The 17,160-nt window shown below is 40.4% G+C and overlaps 1 protein-coding gene across 6 annotated transcripts in view; it reads left to right on the forward strand.

Annotated features, from left to right (window-relative positions):
• Nucleotides 1-16,897, forward strand: part of cep126 (centrosomal protein 126) — a 101,245-nt gene extending 84,348 nt beyond the window's left edge. For 4 of the 6 annotated variants that reach the window (XM_048533290.2, XM_048533292.2, XM_048533294.2 and 1 more), the window contains 4 exons: nucleotides 5,054-5,129; nucleotides 11,259-11,468; nucleotides 12,296-12,357; nucleotides 13,676-16,897. In XM_048533290.2, coding sequence (XP_048389247.1) covers nucleotides 5,054-5,129; nucleotides 11,259-11,468; nucleotides 12,296-12,357; nucleotides 13,676-13,792 — 465 coding nt within the window. In that variant the 3' untranslated portion in view covers nucleotides 13,793-16,897. Of the gene's footprint in view, nucleotides 1-5,053; nucleotides 5,130-11,258; nucleotides 11,469-12,295; nucleotides 12,358-13,675 lie in introns of those variants that run through there. The other 2 variants (XM_048533291.2, XR_007247785.1) reach the window with 2 other exon arrangements.
• The last annotated feature ends 263 nt before the right edge of the window (nucleotides 16,898-17,160 follow it).

The raw sequence follows: 17,160 nt of genomic DNA on the forward strand, positions 1-17,160 counted from the left end.
AACTTTATCACTATGCAGTCCCGTAAAATAAATGAATTTAATGCTGCTTTGACTAAAAAAGGTAGAGCTGCTTCAAATAAATGCATTAATAAGAGTTGGCAATGATGGAAGTAACAGAATTTAGTATCAGATAGAATGTTAACCAAATAAAGTTAGTAAATTGAAAGAACCTTTACATGCCAGCAGTACTAATTAAGTATAAATATGAGCTTTAGTCCATCAAATTAAATGTTGAGGCTTCCTTTGGAAGTTTAGTTTATTAAACCTCAAGTCAGTTTTGATGGAGGACTGAGGCTGATAGGACCTGATGGGGTCTTGTCAGATCTCCTAATGGTCAGCTAAATCAGTTGTTGATCAGATTGGATCAGATCAGCCCAAAAGTATACAGGCTAGTTGGGTTCACCATTGGAAATGCAGGCTTAAAGGGATAGGGTGGGAAATTGTTCAACTGGCCAGTGGTAACATGATGGGCCGAACGACCTTCTCCCACACAGGAGGGATTCTATGAAATGCTGAAGTTTGTAATCCTTGGGCAGAAGTGAACATGCATAGATGGGTCCTGTGCCAGGGAGTGACTGGAATTCAAGAAAGTAAAACAGACATGGGATTAGAGAGTTCATTGGAAATGACAATGTCATAGCTGTGACCGTAAATTAAGGTGGATATAATTATTTGGGAGGACTGAAATGTACTGAAAAAGACACAGAGATTGCTGGAGAAGCTCAGCAGGTCTGGCAGCATCCGTGAAATGAGAAATAGAGCTAATGTTTTGAGTCTGCTGTGACTGTTCTTTGATTTGTCTCTCCACAGATGTTGCCAGATGTGCTGCATTTTTGCAGCATTCTGTACGTTTGCTTCAGATTTCCAGCATCTACAGCATTTTCTCCTTTATGGAAGTGTCATGAATTTAGAGGAGGAAGGACAAGATAATATGTGAAGGAAATTGAAATCACGAGAGATAAGAACTCAGACAAGACAGAGGTCAAGGAAAACTGGAAGGACATCTTGGGGAGAAAATAAAGCTAGGAATTGGAGGAGAGCAGAAAATAAGAACATAGAACATTACAGCACAGTACAGGCCCTCCGGCCCTCGATGTTGTGCCGACCTGTCATACCGATCTAAAGCCCATCTAACCTACACTATTCCATGTACGTCCATATGCTTGTCCAGTGACGACTTAAACTTACCTAAAGTTGGCGAATCTACTACCGTTGCAGGCAAAGCATTCCATTCCCTTACTACTCTCTGAGTAAAGAAACGACCTCTGACATCTGTCCTATATCTTTCACCCCTCAATTTAAAGCTGTGCCCCCTCGTGCTCGCTGTAACCATCCTAGGAAAAAGGCTCTCCCTATCCACCCTATCTAACCCTCTGATTATTTTATATGTTTCAATTAAGTCACCTCTCAACCTTCTCTCTAATGAAAACAGCCTCAAGTCCCTCAGCCTTTCCTCGTAAGACCTTCCCTCCATACCAGGCAACATCCTAGTAAATCTCCTCTGCACCCTTTCCAAAGCTTCCACATCCCTCTTATAATGCGGTGACCAGAACTGTACACAATATTCCAAGTGCGGCCGCACCAGAGTTTTGTACAGCTGCAGCATAATCTCATGGTTCTGGAACTCGATCCCACTATTAATAAAAGCTAAAACACTGTATGCCTTCTTAACAGCCCTGTCAACCTGGGTGGCAACTTTCAAGGATCTGTGTACATGGACACCGAGATCTCTCTGCTCATCTACACTACTAAGAATCTTACCATTAGCCCTGTACTTTGCCTTCGGGTTACTCCTATCAAAGTGCATCACCTCACACTTGTCTGCATTAAACTCCATTTGCCACCTCTCTGCCCAGCTCTGCAGCTTATCTATGTCTCTCTGCAACCTACAGCATCCTTCGTCACTATCCACAACTCCACCAACCTTAGTGTCGTCTGCAAATTTACTAACTCATCCTTCTACGCCCTCATCCAGGTCATTTATAAAAATGACAAACAGCAGTGGACCCAACACCGACCCTTGCGGTACACCACTAGTAACTGGTCTCCAGGATGAACATTTTCCATCAACTACCACCCTCTGTCTTCTTTCAGCAAGCCAATTTCCGATCCAAACTGCTATATCTCCCACAATTCCATTCCTCCGCATTTTGTACAGTAGCCTATTGTGGGGAGCCTTATCGAATGCCTTGCTGAAATCCATATACACCACATCAACCGGTTTACTCTCATCTACCTGTTTGGTCACCTTCTCAAAGAACTCAATAAGGTTTGTGAGGCACAACCTTCCCTTCACAAAACCGTGCTGACTATCCCTAATCAATTTATTCTTTTCTAGATGATTATAAATCCTATCCCTTTTAACCTTTTCTAACACTTTACCAACAACTGAGGTAAGGCTCACTGGTCTATAATTACCAGGGTTGTCTCTACTCCCCTTCTTGAACAGGGGAACCACATTTTGCTATCCTCCAGTCATCTGGCACTATTCCTGTAGACAATGACGAGTTAAAGATCAATGCCAAAGGCTCGGCAATCTCCTCCCTGGCCTCCCAGAGGATCCGAGGATAAATCCCATCCGGCCCAGGGGAATTATCTATCTTCACCTTCTGAAGGATTTCTAATACCTCTTCCATGTGAACCTCAATCCCACCTAGTCTATTAGCCTGTATCTCAGTATTCTCCTCGACAACATTGTCATTTTCTAGAGTAAATACTGTTGAAAAATATTCATTTAGCGCTTCCCCTATCTCATCTGACTCCACACACAGCTTACCACTACTATCCTTGATTGGGCCTAATCTTACTTTCGTCATTCTTTTATTCCTTAAATACCTATAGAAAGCCTTAGGGTTTACCCTGATCCTATCCGCCAACAACTTCTCATGTCTCCTCCTGGCTCTTCTGAGCTCTCTCTTTCGGTCTTTCCTGGCTACCTCGTAGCCCTCAAGTGCCCTAACTGAGCCTTCACATCTCATCCTAACATAAGCCTTCTTCCTCTTGACCAGACATTCCACCTCCTTTGTAAACCACGGCTCCCGCGCTCTACAGCTTCCTCCCTGCCTGACAGGTACATACTTATCTAGGACACACAGGAGCTTTTCCTTGAATAAGCTCCACATTTCTAATGTGTCCATCCCCTGCAGTTTCCTTCCCCATTCTATGCTCCCTAAATCTTGCCTAATCTCATCGTAATTGCCTTTCCCCCAGTGGTATAGACCTATCCCTTTCCATCACTAAAGTAAACATAACAGAATTGTGATCGCTATCACCAAAGTGCTCACCTACTTGCAAATCTAACACCAGGCCGGGCTCATTACCCAATACCAAATCTAATGTGGCTTCGCCCCTTGTTGGCCTATCTACATTCTGTGTCAGGAAGCCCTCCTGCACACTCTGGACAAAAACTGACCCATCTATAGTACTTGAACTATAGTGGTCCCAGTCAATATCTGGAAAGTTGAAGTCCCCCATGACAACTACCCTGTCTCTCTCACTCCTATCGAGAATCATCTTTGCTTTCCTTTCCTCTACATCTCTGGAACTATTCGGAGGCCTATAGAAAACTCCCAACAGGGTGACCTCTCCTTTCCTGTTTCTAACCTCAGCCCATACTACCTCAGTTGACAAGTCCCCAAACATCCTTTCTGCAACTGTAATACTGTCGTTGACCAACAATGCCACACCTCCGCCCCTTTTACCATCTTAAATGAGAGGTTGAACAGGGTGAGGTGCTGGAAAGAGGTGATAAAGGAGAACGGTAAGAAATCAAAGTGCGATCGAGATGTGAACCCCATACTACCACCACAGATGGAATCTCATCCTGCTCTCTGGAGGAGGAAACAAGGAGATTTGTATTGGGCAAAGGGCCAAAATACATTCCCAATGGCAGGATGAAACTTTGCAGTGAGGCTTTCTGGCCTGTCAAGGTGCACTGAGCTTTCCAATGAGAAGCATCAGTGCCATACATGTTCATCAATACGCCAGTACATCAGAATTTAGTTCCACTTTGTAATTAAGTTCTCCATGAGAAACACATGCTTTCAGATTAATTATTGCATGTAAGTGGCATCACCAGGGAAAGTAGCCATATTTCTAAACTTTGGAATGAGTCGTCACTGCTTTGTACTTTTCGCGGAGCATTCATCCATTGAGATGGCAGTAGTCTAAGTTACATGGAAGATGACTAGAGAAATGACTACAGTTCAATGGACAGAAGGCAAGGAGTCTGGCCAAGGCTGGAAGTTTTGGCTGGCTAAAAGTGGAAAGGCCAGAATCTTTAGCCATAAGTATTCACACTGACAGTTCAGGTGAATCTTCAGACTTAAGGGGAATTATTGCCTATCTGGCTATCCTGTAAATATTAAGGATGCTTGCCCTGATGTCCTGCCCAACCCCGCTACAAAATTCACTGATTTCTTATGTATACATTTGCAAAGTGCTAGTAGCTGTGTAATCACGCAAGAAATGCCAACCTATAATGCCCAAGTACCACTTGACCACTTCCACACCTGCTGCCAAACTTCAACTCCACAACAGCAGTTTCTGCATCTCTAAAGCCATTTCATGATTTGCAATATAGAGGAACAAAACGAGAATCTGCCAACCTAAGAGACATAAATAATCTATAGAGAGAGAGATGCGTAACTTAAATAATTTTGAAATCCAGAGTGGATTCACAGAGCCTTTAAACTATTGGTGGAATTATTTTGTTCTTTTAAATTTCCTGTTGCACGTACAATTACATCTTCTGATGCCCTTTATAATGTTCACAATGCAATACAAAACCACATCAGTAATGTATTTAAAACAATCAGATTAAAAGTGAATTGGCTATAATATGAGAAGTCACATAATCGCCATAGCATAAAAGGTACATTAATTATGGCTGGTCATATTTTTTTAATTCTGTAGAAGCTCATCAACATTAACTGCTTGAAAGACTTGTGAAAGGCAATCTTAATGAACAAAATTGCTGGTAATTTGATAGAATTACTGTTACTTTAGTTTCTTTCATAACTTACAGATGTTGTAAATTAATTTTGTTTTACAGAACTTCCAGATTAGTCCATTTCCAAGTGCTTTTGATCCAGTCCAAACAATAAATGCCGCTCAAAACTCTGAAGAAGGTGCCATTTATATTTTATGAAAAGAAAGCAGATGTTGGCTTATCAAGTGCAGACTATTTTGAACATTTACATTCTTTCACTGATACCACACACTCTGAGTGCTTACAAGTACAAAGATAATAATGTTTCACAGATATTGTGTCTGGTATCGTCTGTATGTTGGTTTATCTGGCCAATCAAAAACTAGCTTTATTTAGTGGAAGGGACTGACTGTCCCTCTTTCTGTCCAGTAAATAAATCTAAAATACTAATATATTTCCATTCAATGCATCATTACTTTAATGTGGGTTTTGAAGTTTTGCCTTCATTCCTTTGTGATTTATGTGCTTGTTTTAGTTATTTCAACAGTGCTTGGATTTATACCCAGTAGATCAAATATGATTAATCTATTAACTTTTTGGGATGTTCACTGACAATATTTATAAAGATACAGCTGCAGATTTTGTCTCTGTACTTCAGATGAGATTTGATGAAGTTATCCATGAATGTTATCAGCAAAATTAAGGGTGAATGGAATTGAACTTGTGATAAGGCTTGATAATTGGTTGTGATGTAGAGAATGGGACTGAATAAAGCATTGAATAAATTCAAAAAATGCACAGTACGTTGGCCAGCATCTGTAAACAGAGAAATCATGTTAACATTAGAAAGTCTTTTAATGTAAAAAACTACATAAGTAATGGATTTTAAGCCAGTGCACACATAGGGTAAATTGACTGGGGGCTCGAGACCAAGAAAGAGCAAAAACAGGGAGACTGCTTGGCCTGCTGTATTCATCCAGCTCTGCACTTTGTTATCTCGGATTCTCCAGCATCTGCAGTTCCCATTATCTCTGAAAAAACGGGGAGATATTTGACAGGTTTGCTGAGGAGAGAGATCATTCCAATTGGGACTGACAACTTAAAATGACAGGCTTAAGGTCATGCTTGTGAAATGAATGGAGTTGTTCCACAAAGTGATCACCGAATCTGTGCTTAGTCTTAACATTATAAACGTTATGAACAGCAAATGCAGTATACCAAAATGAAAGAAATACAAGTAAATCACTTTTAATTTGAAAATGTCAGGAAGGAACTTAAAGAAAGAGTGTTGCACTGCCTGTGCTTCCAGAATGAAATGCTGTGGGATGAAGAATTGGCATTGAGGGTGATTGAGGAGTGACATGGGTATTAGGGCAAGAATGACCCCTTCTGATTGTGAAAGAATAGTGGATGATGAATCTTCTGGTACTTTCTGGAGGTGGCAGAAATGGAGATTGAAAGTGAAGGCAGCTGGAGTGTAATGCAAGGATGAAGGAAACCCCACTGTGATTCTGAGTGAAAGCTAAGGAATGAGAGCAGAAATGTGGGGCATGGAACAGACAGGATCCTCAAACTGGTCATCCACAATGAAGAAGAATTCTCAGCTGAGGAAATAGAAAGCCATTTTGGAATCCACATGGAAGGTGACATTCTCACTGTGACACGTGACGAAGCAACTGGGAAAATAATTTCCTTTCAGCAAACAGGGTGTGAGGAGGTTACCCGCATGGGCCCAAGCTATGCCTGCCTCTGTAGGTTACGTGGAACAATCCCCCTTCCGTAGCTACACTGGCCCTAAACCCAACCTCTTCCGCCATTATATCGGATGACTGTATCAGTACCGTCTCGTGCTCCCACGAGGATCTCAAACAGTTCATCCACTTCACCAACACCTTCCACCCCATCCTTAAGTTCACCTAGACCATCTCTGATACTTTTCTCTCCTTCCTGGACCTCTCCATTTCCATCTTTTGCAACCATCTGGAAACTGATATCCATTTCAAGCCCACCAACTCCCACAACTATCTAGAATACATCTCCTCCCACCCACCTTCCTGCAAAAATGCCATCCTCTATTCCCAATTCCTTCGCCTCTGCTGCATCTGCTTCCATGATGAGGCATTCCACTCCCAAACATCTCAGACGTCCTTGTTTTTCAAGGACCGCAACCTCCCCCCCTCAGAGGTTGAGAACGCCCTTGACCATGTCTCCTGCATTTCCCACAACTCATCCCACACAGCCCCTTCCCTGCAATAACAACCAAAACAGAATCCCCCTCATCCACGCGTACCACCTCACCAACCTCCAGATCCAACGCACCATCCTCCGACTCTTCCGCCGTCTACAATCAGACCTGACCACCAAAGACATTTTTCTCATTCCCCACCCTTATCTGCTTTCCAGAGGGACCACTGTCTCCGTGACTCCCTTGTCTGCTCCACACTCCCCTCCAGCTCACCACACCCAGCACTTTTCCCTACAACCACAGGAAGTGCTACACCTGCCACTACACCTCCCCCCTCACCCTCACCCCAGGCCCCATCTGCTAATGTGGTATACTGTATCCCATTGTAGCCTCCTCTACATCGGGGAAACCAAGCAGAGGCTTGGGAACCACTTTGAGGAACACCTACACTCGGTTCTCACTAAAAACTGCACCTCCCAGTCGCGAACTATTTCAACTTCCCTCCCACTCCTTAGAAGACATGTCCATCCTGGGCCTCCTGCAGTGCCACAATGATGCCACCTGAAGTTTGCAGGAACAGCACCTCATATTCCGCTTGAGAACCCTGCAGCCCAATGGTATCAATGTGGACTTCACAAGCTTCAAAATCTAGACCCGAAATGTCAAACTTTCCTGCTCCTCTGATGCTGCTTGACTTGTTCATCCAACTCCACACCTTGTTATCTATATATATACACCACCTTACTTCTCAGATTTTCCAGCATCGGCAGTTCCTATTGTCTCTGTAGGAATTAATGTGTCCTTTTCAAAATGGCAGGGAGTAACCAGTGGGGTGCCACAGAGATCAGTGCAAGGACCCCAGCTATTCACAGTATATATTAATGATTGGATGAGGGAGCAAAATGTAACATCTCCAAGCATGCAGATGTTACCAAGTTAGATGGGAGGGTGTACTGTGACGAGGATACAGAGATCCTTCAGCACAATCTCAGCAGGTTGAGTGAGTGAGCAAATCAATTGCAGATGCAGGATAATTTGGACAAATGTGAAATTATTCACTTCAGAAGCAAAAAAAAGGCAGATACGGATAAGGATAGGTACATGCGGCAGGGTAAAGTTTATAATTTGAGAAGGGTAATTAAAATTCAGTTAGGCAAGAACTGGGTAACATAAATTGGGAACAGATGTTGTCAAGGAAGAGCACCACAGAAATGTGGAGATTGTTTAAGGAATGCATACTGCATGTGCTCGATATGTTTGTCCCTAGCAGGCAGGGAAGATGCAGTTGAGTGAAGGAGCCATGGTTCTCAAGAGAGATTGAACGACTGGTTAAGAGGAAGAAGGAGACTTATGTAAGGTTTAGGAAAAGAGGAACGGAAAAGGCTCTGGAGGGATAAAAGTTAGCCAGGAAGGAGCTGAAGAAAGGGCTTAGGAGAGCTATAAGCGGGCATGAGAAAACCATGACAGATAGTGTCAAGGCAAACCCCAAGGCTTTTTACACATATGTGTGGAACAAGAGAATAACCAGAGAAAGGGTAGGGCCAGTCAAGGATTGTAAAGGGAATTTGTGCACAGAACTTAAAGAGATAGGAGAGGTCCTTAGTGAATACTTTTCCTCAGTATTCACAACTGAGAGGGACCTAGTTGTGGAGGAGGACAGTGTGAAACAGGCTAGTAGGCTAGAGGAGGTTGATGTTAGTAAGAAAGATGTGCTAGGAATTCTGAGGATGTTGAAGGTAGATAAATCCCCCAGGCCTGATGGGATTTATCCAAGGATTCTATGGTAAGTGAGGGACGAGATCGCAGGGCCTTCAGTGATGATCTTTTCATCCTCACTGTCCACGGGTGTAGTGCCAGAAGATTGGAAAGAGCAAACATCATTCCCTTGTTCAAAAAAGGGAACAGGGATAACCCCAGAAATTACAGGCCAGTTAGTCTTACTTCAGAGATGGGCCAATTATTGGAAAGGGCTCTGAGAGATAGGAATTATGATCACTTGGAAAGGCACAGTTTGATTCATGATAGTCAGCATGGATTTGTGAGGGGTAGATCATGCCCCTCTTTGAAGAGGTGACCAAAAACATGGATGAAGATAGAGCAGTGGATGTTGTATACATGGATTTAAGTAAGGCGTTTGATAAGGTTCCCCATGGTAGGCATGGGATCGGGGGAAATATGGCAGATTGAATTCAGAATTGGCTGACCCTTAGAAAACAAAGGGCGGTAGTGGATGGAAAATATTGAACATGGTGATCAGTTACGAGTGGTGTACAACAAGGGTCTGTTCTGGGTCCTCTTCTATTTGTGATTTTTGTAAATAATTTGGATGTAGGAGTGGAAGGGTGGATTAGTTAGTTCAGGGACAATATGAAGGTGGGTCACAGTGTGGACTGTGTGGAGAGCTGTTCTAGGTTACAAAGGGACATTGATAAAATGCAGAGCTGGGCTGAGAAGTGGCAGATGGAGTTTAACCCTGAAAAGTGTGAGGTGATTCATTTAGGAAGGACAAAGATGAAAGCAGAATACAGGGTTAAGGGAAAGATTCTTGGCAGGTTGGAGGAGCAGAGGGATCTTGGGGTTCATGTCCACAATTCGCTGAAAGCTGCCACCCAGGTGGATAGAGTTGTTAAGAAGGTATATGGTGTGTTAGCTTTCACAATAGACGGGTTGAGTTCAAGAGCTATGAAGTTGTGCTTCAGCTATACAAAAGCCTGGTTTGGTCACATCTGGAGTATTGTGTCCAGTTCTGGTTTCCACATTACAGGAAAGATGTGGAAGCGTTGGAAAAGGTGCAGAGGAGATTTACCAGGATGTTGTCCAGAATGGAGGGTAGGTCTTACGAGGAAAGGTTGAGAGAGCTAGGGCTTTTCTGTTTAGAAGCACAAAGGATGAGAGGTGACTTGATTGGGTATACTAAATGAGCAGAGGTATAGATAGAGTAGACAGCCAGAGACATTTTCCTAGGGTGGAGATAGCTTTTACGAGGAGACATAGTTTTAAAAGAGGTTGGTTCTTTAGTCAGAGAGTGCATTGCCGGAGAGGGTAGTGGATTCGGCCTCATTTAAGTGGCTATTAGATAGGCATATGGATGATAGTATCAGATCGGGGTGGAGGTTAGATAGACCTTAGGTTTCAGGTAAACGTTCAGCAAAACATCGTGGGCTGAAGTGTTTGTACTGTGCGGCACTGTTCTATGTTCTATAACTACCTGAATGGCTGTAAATTGGGAGAGGGGAGTGTGCAGATGGATCTGGGTGTCCTTGTGCACCAGTTACTGAAGGTAAGTATGTGGGTGCAGCAGGTGGTAAAGAAGGCAAATGATATGCTGGCCATCATTGCGAGAGGTTTCGAGTACAGGAGCGGGGATATGTTATCACAGTTATACTGGGCCATGGTGAGACCACACCTGGAATATACCTGACTATATAATAAATATTCAGTTTTAGTCTCTTTTTCTGAGGAAGAAAGCTCTTGCTCTCAAGTGAGTGCAGCGAAGGTTTACTGGGCTGATGCTGGGGATGGCAGGTCTGACTTATGAGGAAAGATTGATTCAGTTGGGATTGTTTTCTCTAGAATTCAGACAAATGTGGAGGGGGGGTGTCTCACAGAGACTTATAAAATTCAAACAGGACTGGACAGGGTAGATGTAGGGAGGATGTTCCTGACGTTGGGTGTGCCCAGAACCAGGGGTCACAGTATTAGGATTCAAGGTAGACAATTTAGGTTGGCTATATGGAGGCATTTCTTCACCCAAAGAGTGGAATTCATGACCACAGCAAGTAGTTTTTGCCAAAACATTGAATGTGTTCAAGAGGTGACTAGATATCGCACTTGGGGCGAATGGGATCAAAGATTATGGGGAGAAAGCAGGATTAGGCTACTGAATTGAACGATCAACCATGATGGTGATGAATGGTGGAGCAGGCTCGAAGGGCCGAATGGCCTCCTCCTGCTCCTATCTTCTATGTTTCTATGAAAGCTAGTTTCTTTTGTGGTTCAGAGTAGTGTCCCTACCTCTGATCCAGACAGTCTTGGGTTTAAATTCCACATGTTCCAGAGGAGTTGTAGCACATCTGCACAAAAGCTAGAATTGTAAAAACCTAATAAAATGAACTGTTTTTGTATTACTTATCTTCTCAACAGTTTCACAAAGCACTGAACAGTTTATGCTGGCAGAAAACATGGTTGAAACATCTGCTCAAGACAGTGACATCCTTTCAGCTATGGAGACAATAGAGACTCAACAATACAGTTTTCTTCAAAACAAAGTGCAACGACTAGGTCTCAGTGCACTGTCATTTGAAGAACAAAAGCTGCTTCAGTCATTAGACCGTCTTGATAAAAGATTGCAGTGTAAGTAAATTAATCCATTAACTCTTGAGTTAAAATTTTCACACTAACACATTTACTGTTCTAACCCGAATTAAAATGTTATGAGTTAAGGTTCCCAAAATTGTTTGAACTCTGATTAGATATTTTTGTTAAATATTTTTTGAATGCTTTTTCCCAATCTCATGGATGCACACTGTTGTCTAAAGCTTGTGAAACCTGGTGTAATGTGAGCTGGGGCTTTTTTCTGCATGTCTTTTTTCTATATATCTGTCCAGTTCTCTCAGCTTGGGTACTACTTTTCCTGCCAGAATTGCCAATACCCGTATGTATTAGTTCCTTACTGGCTTGCATTCTCTCCACTCACCCGCTGCTGAAAACAAGAAGGCCGCTGCTGCACGAGATAAGTTTTTGTACAGGGAAAAGAAACAACCTTACCGTTCCGTTGGCATTCTGGATCGCACTGCTACCGCTGAAAACAAGAAGCTTTGTCTGAGACTAGCCCAACTATCCAAACATTCAACATGTGGAACACCCTGATGTATAAGTATGCTACTGAGTAATGTGGTGCGTTTATTCACTGTGCTACTGGGAGGTTCATGTATTCAATTTCTGAATTGATCCTCCAGGTCTTTGTGGAGAAATTGGGCTGTGGCAGTGGGGGGAGAGGTTGGGTTGGGGTGGAATCATAGACATAAAATATGGTAATCAGGTAACCACAAATGATAATTCATACTCATTAAATCTCAGAATATTAGTTAAGCCTACTTCGATGCTTGCTTACTTACAGAAAACCCATGCTGAATTTTTTTTAAAAGTTAAAATTGCTTGTCTTCTCCAACATAATTTAGATATCAAAGAAATAGTCCAGACAAGTCCATCTGATGGCTTATTACAGATTCCATCTCCTTTTGTAAGTGTTTCTCTCCTGCTCTGTGTCATTTCTTCTAATTGTTTTCATGGGTGAATTTTCCAGGGGCTATTATTGTATCTAGTTCTATGAAATGTCACCGCCACATATATCTCGGTCTAATTAGTTGTACTAGATGTTTTCTTTGCATTTTACCTAGTAATTGAACCAAATAATAACGTGGCTGGACCAATTTTTAATGGTAGTAACAGTGAGCTGGACAACAGAGCAACAAAGCCTTAGTTTTTCTGGAGTTATCTTTTTTTTTACTTATTCACTTTATTTTCTTTACTTATCCACTTTTTAACCTTTTACTTTAATCTCGTAATTATATCAATTCTGTCAACAATGAAACAAAGCTAGATGATGAGCTTCTGGACGTATTTTTTGAATCTGCCCTAGATTTTCCAACTAGCAGAGATAATTTCTCCCATTCTATTCCCCCAAATATAATATTAAAACTCATTACCATCCAGCACTTTGGTCATGCATGTACAATGATAAATGTGAGGTATTGCATTTTGGTAGGACAAACAAGGGTAGTGATTATACAAGTAATGGTGGGCCTTGGGTAGTGTTGTAGAACAGAAGGACCTAGGGGTGCAGGTACATAATTCTTTGAAATTTGTGTCACATATGGACAGGGTAGTTAAAAAGATGTTTAGCAAGCTTGCTTTCATTGCTCAGAACTTTGAGTATCGGAGTTAGGAAGTCATGTTGAAGTTGTATAGGACATTGATGAGGACACTTCTGGAATACTGTATCTAGTTCTGGTCACCCAGTTATTGGAAGAATATTATTAAGCTGGAGAGGGTTCAGAAGAGATATACCAGGATGTTACCGGGTATGGATTGTTTGAGTTGTAAAAGAAAGCTGGACAAGCTGAGACTTCCTTCGCTGGGGCTTAGGAGGTTGAGAGAAGTTTATAAACTAACGAAAGGTATGGATAGCATCGTTGGTAGTTGGCTTTTCGCTAGGGTGTGGGATCTCAAGACTAGGGGGCATTTTTTTAAGGTGAGACGAGAGAGAGTTAAAAAAGACATGAGGAGCAAATTTTTTACACTGTGGGTGGTTTGCGTGTGGACTGAACAAATGTGGGTACAGTTACAATGTTAAAAAGACGTTTTGGATAAGTGCATGAATGGGAAAGGTTTGGAGGGATATGGGCCAGGAACAGACAGGTGGGACTAGTTTAGTTTGATATTATGTTCAGCTTGGACTGGTTGGACTGTAGATTCTGTTTCCATGCTGTATGACTCTAAGACTACATGGTACAATGAATGTATTAATTTGACCAACATCCTTGCCTGGTTTTTTTTAGGTCATATCAAATGGTGCTTCCAGCTCAAGTACTAGACCAGAACAAGTCCTTTGTGACACACAGAAAGATCACAGCTTCGCTCCTGATAATTATGGAAAATTTCAAAGAAAATACTGAAGAAACAAGACCAGCTGATGACCATGAAACCCTACATGAAGCTTATTGTATAGTATGAACTTATTCTGAGGTGAAAACTTTGAAACTTTTTGTTTAAGTTTACAATGCATTTTAGCACAAACCAATTTCTCTTTTCAAAAGTTATTACCTCAATTACCTAAAGGTAGTAAAGTTAATTTTGCTAACTTTTAACTACCATAAGAACATTAAAAACTAAGAGCAGGAGCAGGCAATGCCCCATCAATTAACACAATTGTGGCTGATCCCATCTTAGCTTCAACTCTATATGCTGTTGATAACCATTCCACTCATTATTAATTATAAAAACTAGGAGCATCTACTACCATATTTCTCTGTATCCTCATTGGATATATCAGCTAAAAAGTGCCTGAAAAACCTATCTGATTAATAAGACAGTAAAATATTTCCTTAAATGTAGTTCTTTTTGTGTTTGTTTGTTCCTTGGGTTAGGCAGGGGGAAAAAAAAATAATTTTGTAATGTGATTTAGGGATAATGCAGACTTTTTTCCTGCACAAGTATAATGATTGGTTTGAATACAGTATCATCAATGAAGAACTGATAGATATAATGTGGCTATTCCAAAGAAACGATAAGGAGTGAGGATCTTGCAAACAGTTTCCAACTTGCAGATTTGTTACATTCTCACACTTGTTTCCTTGATTTATTGAATTAGTAACTAGTAATCATAGTCGCAACCTTGAGAAAATAAGAAAAAAAATCATATAGAGCTCTAGTGTTCTGGATACAGAATTATGTACAACATTGCATTTTAAGTTTAATCCAAGCGAGGCAATTTGTCCATTTGATCAATTATCTTATTCATTCCAGTCAGAAACTTAATACATATACACCCACTGCTGGCACCCTCTCACCGATCAACAATACAACCTTATTGTTCTGACACTAGCATCAAAATATACAGTGGACTATAATTCACTATGCAGATGACATCAGCATTTTGTTAGACTTGTTACTGTATGTTTAGGTTTTTAAACTTTTCACAGGGCAAGTGGCTGAAAGTGCAATCTGCCAACATCACGTAAAGAGAAAGAGAGTGATCGGGTCGCTATTCAACCAGTCAGATTGGAGGATTGTGAGAGTAGCAGCAAAAGAGCAAAAAAAGCAATATAAGTTATAGGTGATGAATTCAATGTTAAATCAAGTACATAAAGATAAGGAAAAAAATTGGTTTGATAGAGCAAACAAACAAAAAAGTTTGAAAATGTTTTTTAAAAAAGACAATTCATTATTTTTACAACTCCAACAATGAAAATCTGGAGAAATGTGGCTCCACACTCATGATAGTTAAATCTCAGCATCAAACAGATTGAATTGAAATAATTAGCATTTAAAAACTTCTTAATCATATACTTAGACTGAACTGGACAAGACCTAACTTTCCATAGGTATGTTTAGTTTGAGTTATCGTGGAAATATTTCAGCCTCATGCTATTCTTTGCATTTCAATGGTGAAGCAGAGATCAAGCTACTATTTATGCAAAGCTAAAGGCTTTGCAGACTACAACTTCTGGATATTTGAACTTAACACCACATTTGTCTCTGCACGAAATTGCTCTACTGTTTATGGGTGAATAACATTGAGAGTTATTGCCTTCATGGTTATTTTACTAACTGGTGTGACCAGACGTTTTGGATTTTGCAAGTAATATTTTTCCAGTAATTTTGCCTCTACCCTTTACTTTCTTCAGTAGATGCTATAAATGCTTGCTGCATTGAAGTTCAGTGAGCACAAGGTGCCTTCCTGTATCTCAGCAATGTGATCTATTCTTAGTTGCAGACCTTGAAAGGGAGTTAGTGTTGACACGTGAGCATTGTGGGACCATCAAACTGAATCTTTGTTTGTTCTTATCTGACATCCAAACATGGATATTTCGAGTACAAATTACTGAATAGCAATCAGGATGTGAAACTGGAGATGCCAGTCCATTCAAGAACATAAAAGCCAATTGAAACATCATTGTGTAATGTAGAGATACCGTTTTCAAAAGGGGATTTGTTTACACTGTGGGTTGTAGGATATTATTCTATATTTTCTAATTAGTTGGGATGCTGAAAGCATCCGTTTGAAACACTTTATAATGCTCATTGTTCTTTTGGAAAAGAAATAATTGTTAATAATCATTGTTTTGAGAGACAACAATCTCTGCTAATACGTTTTGATATTTTTCTTCTTGCAATTAATATACAATAAGGAATGACTGTTGACATTGACATCTGGGTGAATCCTAAATATTAGCCTGCAAAGAAGTGCAATATTTTTAGCTTCAATTTTGATTTAAAAAGCACAAAGAGGTTGAATAACATAAAAACTGCAGATTCTTTTCTCTGTCTTTGTCTTAACACGTGACTTTTTGTATTGTCTGTCTTTCTCTCTCTCTATCTCTGTCTCTCTGACGTTCTTTCTCTTTCTCTCTCTCATATTCTCTCTCTCTCTCTTTGTCTTTCTGTCAGAACAGAACTATCAAGAACTGACTTTCTTCATCTGCAATCTCAATGGCTGTTCAGAATGGTAAAGCTGAGATAAATTTCAATATCTGTGTTTCTCCTGTGATCAGAAATATTCCAAAATCTTTGAACCATAAACCTAGCAACAACAAAGGAATAATTACCTTGACATATTAAAAACTAATACAAACGTTTTTGGCTGATGGAATGGTGTACCAGAGAGTAACAGCCTCTGAAGTATCTTTGTTGAAACAGGTTTATGTTCCTAATATATGCATTCATGAATATAGCTAAATTTTTATAATCACACACTTAAGTTAAATATATCCTTCAATATGCTTTGATAAAAAGACTTCTATTTTATTAATGATGTAACCATTGTAATTGAATATTGTGGTACAAACAAAAAAAATCAAATTTACATATATGTGCATATTGAAACATGTAAGCTTGGATTTATTTTGTTACAATATTGTAGTAGGATCAAAATATTGATCCTGCTTAGCAGGTTTTGAATGATCAAATTTGTGTTGTGATTGTACCTTTATTTCTAGTGTACTTAAGTTTGTAATGTGTGTGCTTTATTTGCTAAATTATACAAGCTGTTTTCAATATTAGTTGATGCCTGATTGCTGTTTCATTTTTGATATTTCATCTAATTTTAAATGTATTTTCCTTAATATTATAATTTTTATCAAATTGTTTAATTCCTTCTTGTAACTACAACCTAACAATCCATTAACTCATCTGTGGTGTCGTGGATGAGAGAGGTACAGAGAAGAAAATCAGGTCCCAAGTGAGTTGTTTGTTGAACTATAATTTTAGGGATAATGTTAGTATGACAGTTTCTTGAATGTCTGTTTTGGAAGAGTTCACTTAC

Source organism: Stegostoma tigrinum, chromosome 6 (assembly GCF_030684315.1).
Source record: "Stegostoma tigrinum isolate sSteTig4 chromosome 6, sSteTig4.hap1, whole genome shotgun sequence".
NCBI lineage: Eukaryota > Metazoa > Chordata > Chondrichthyes > Orectolobiformes > Stegostomatidae > Stegostoma > Stegostoma tigrinum.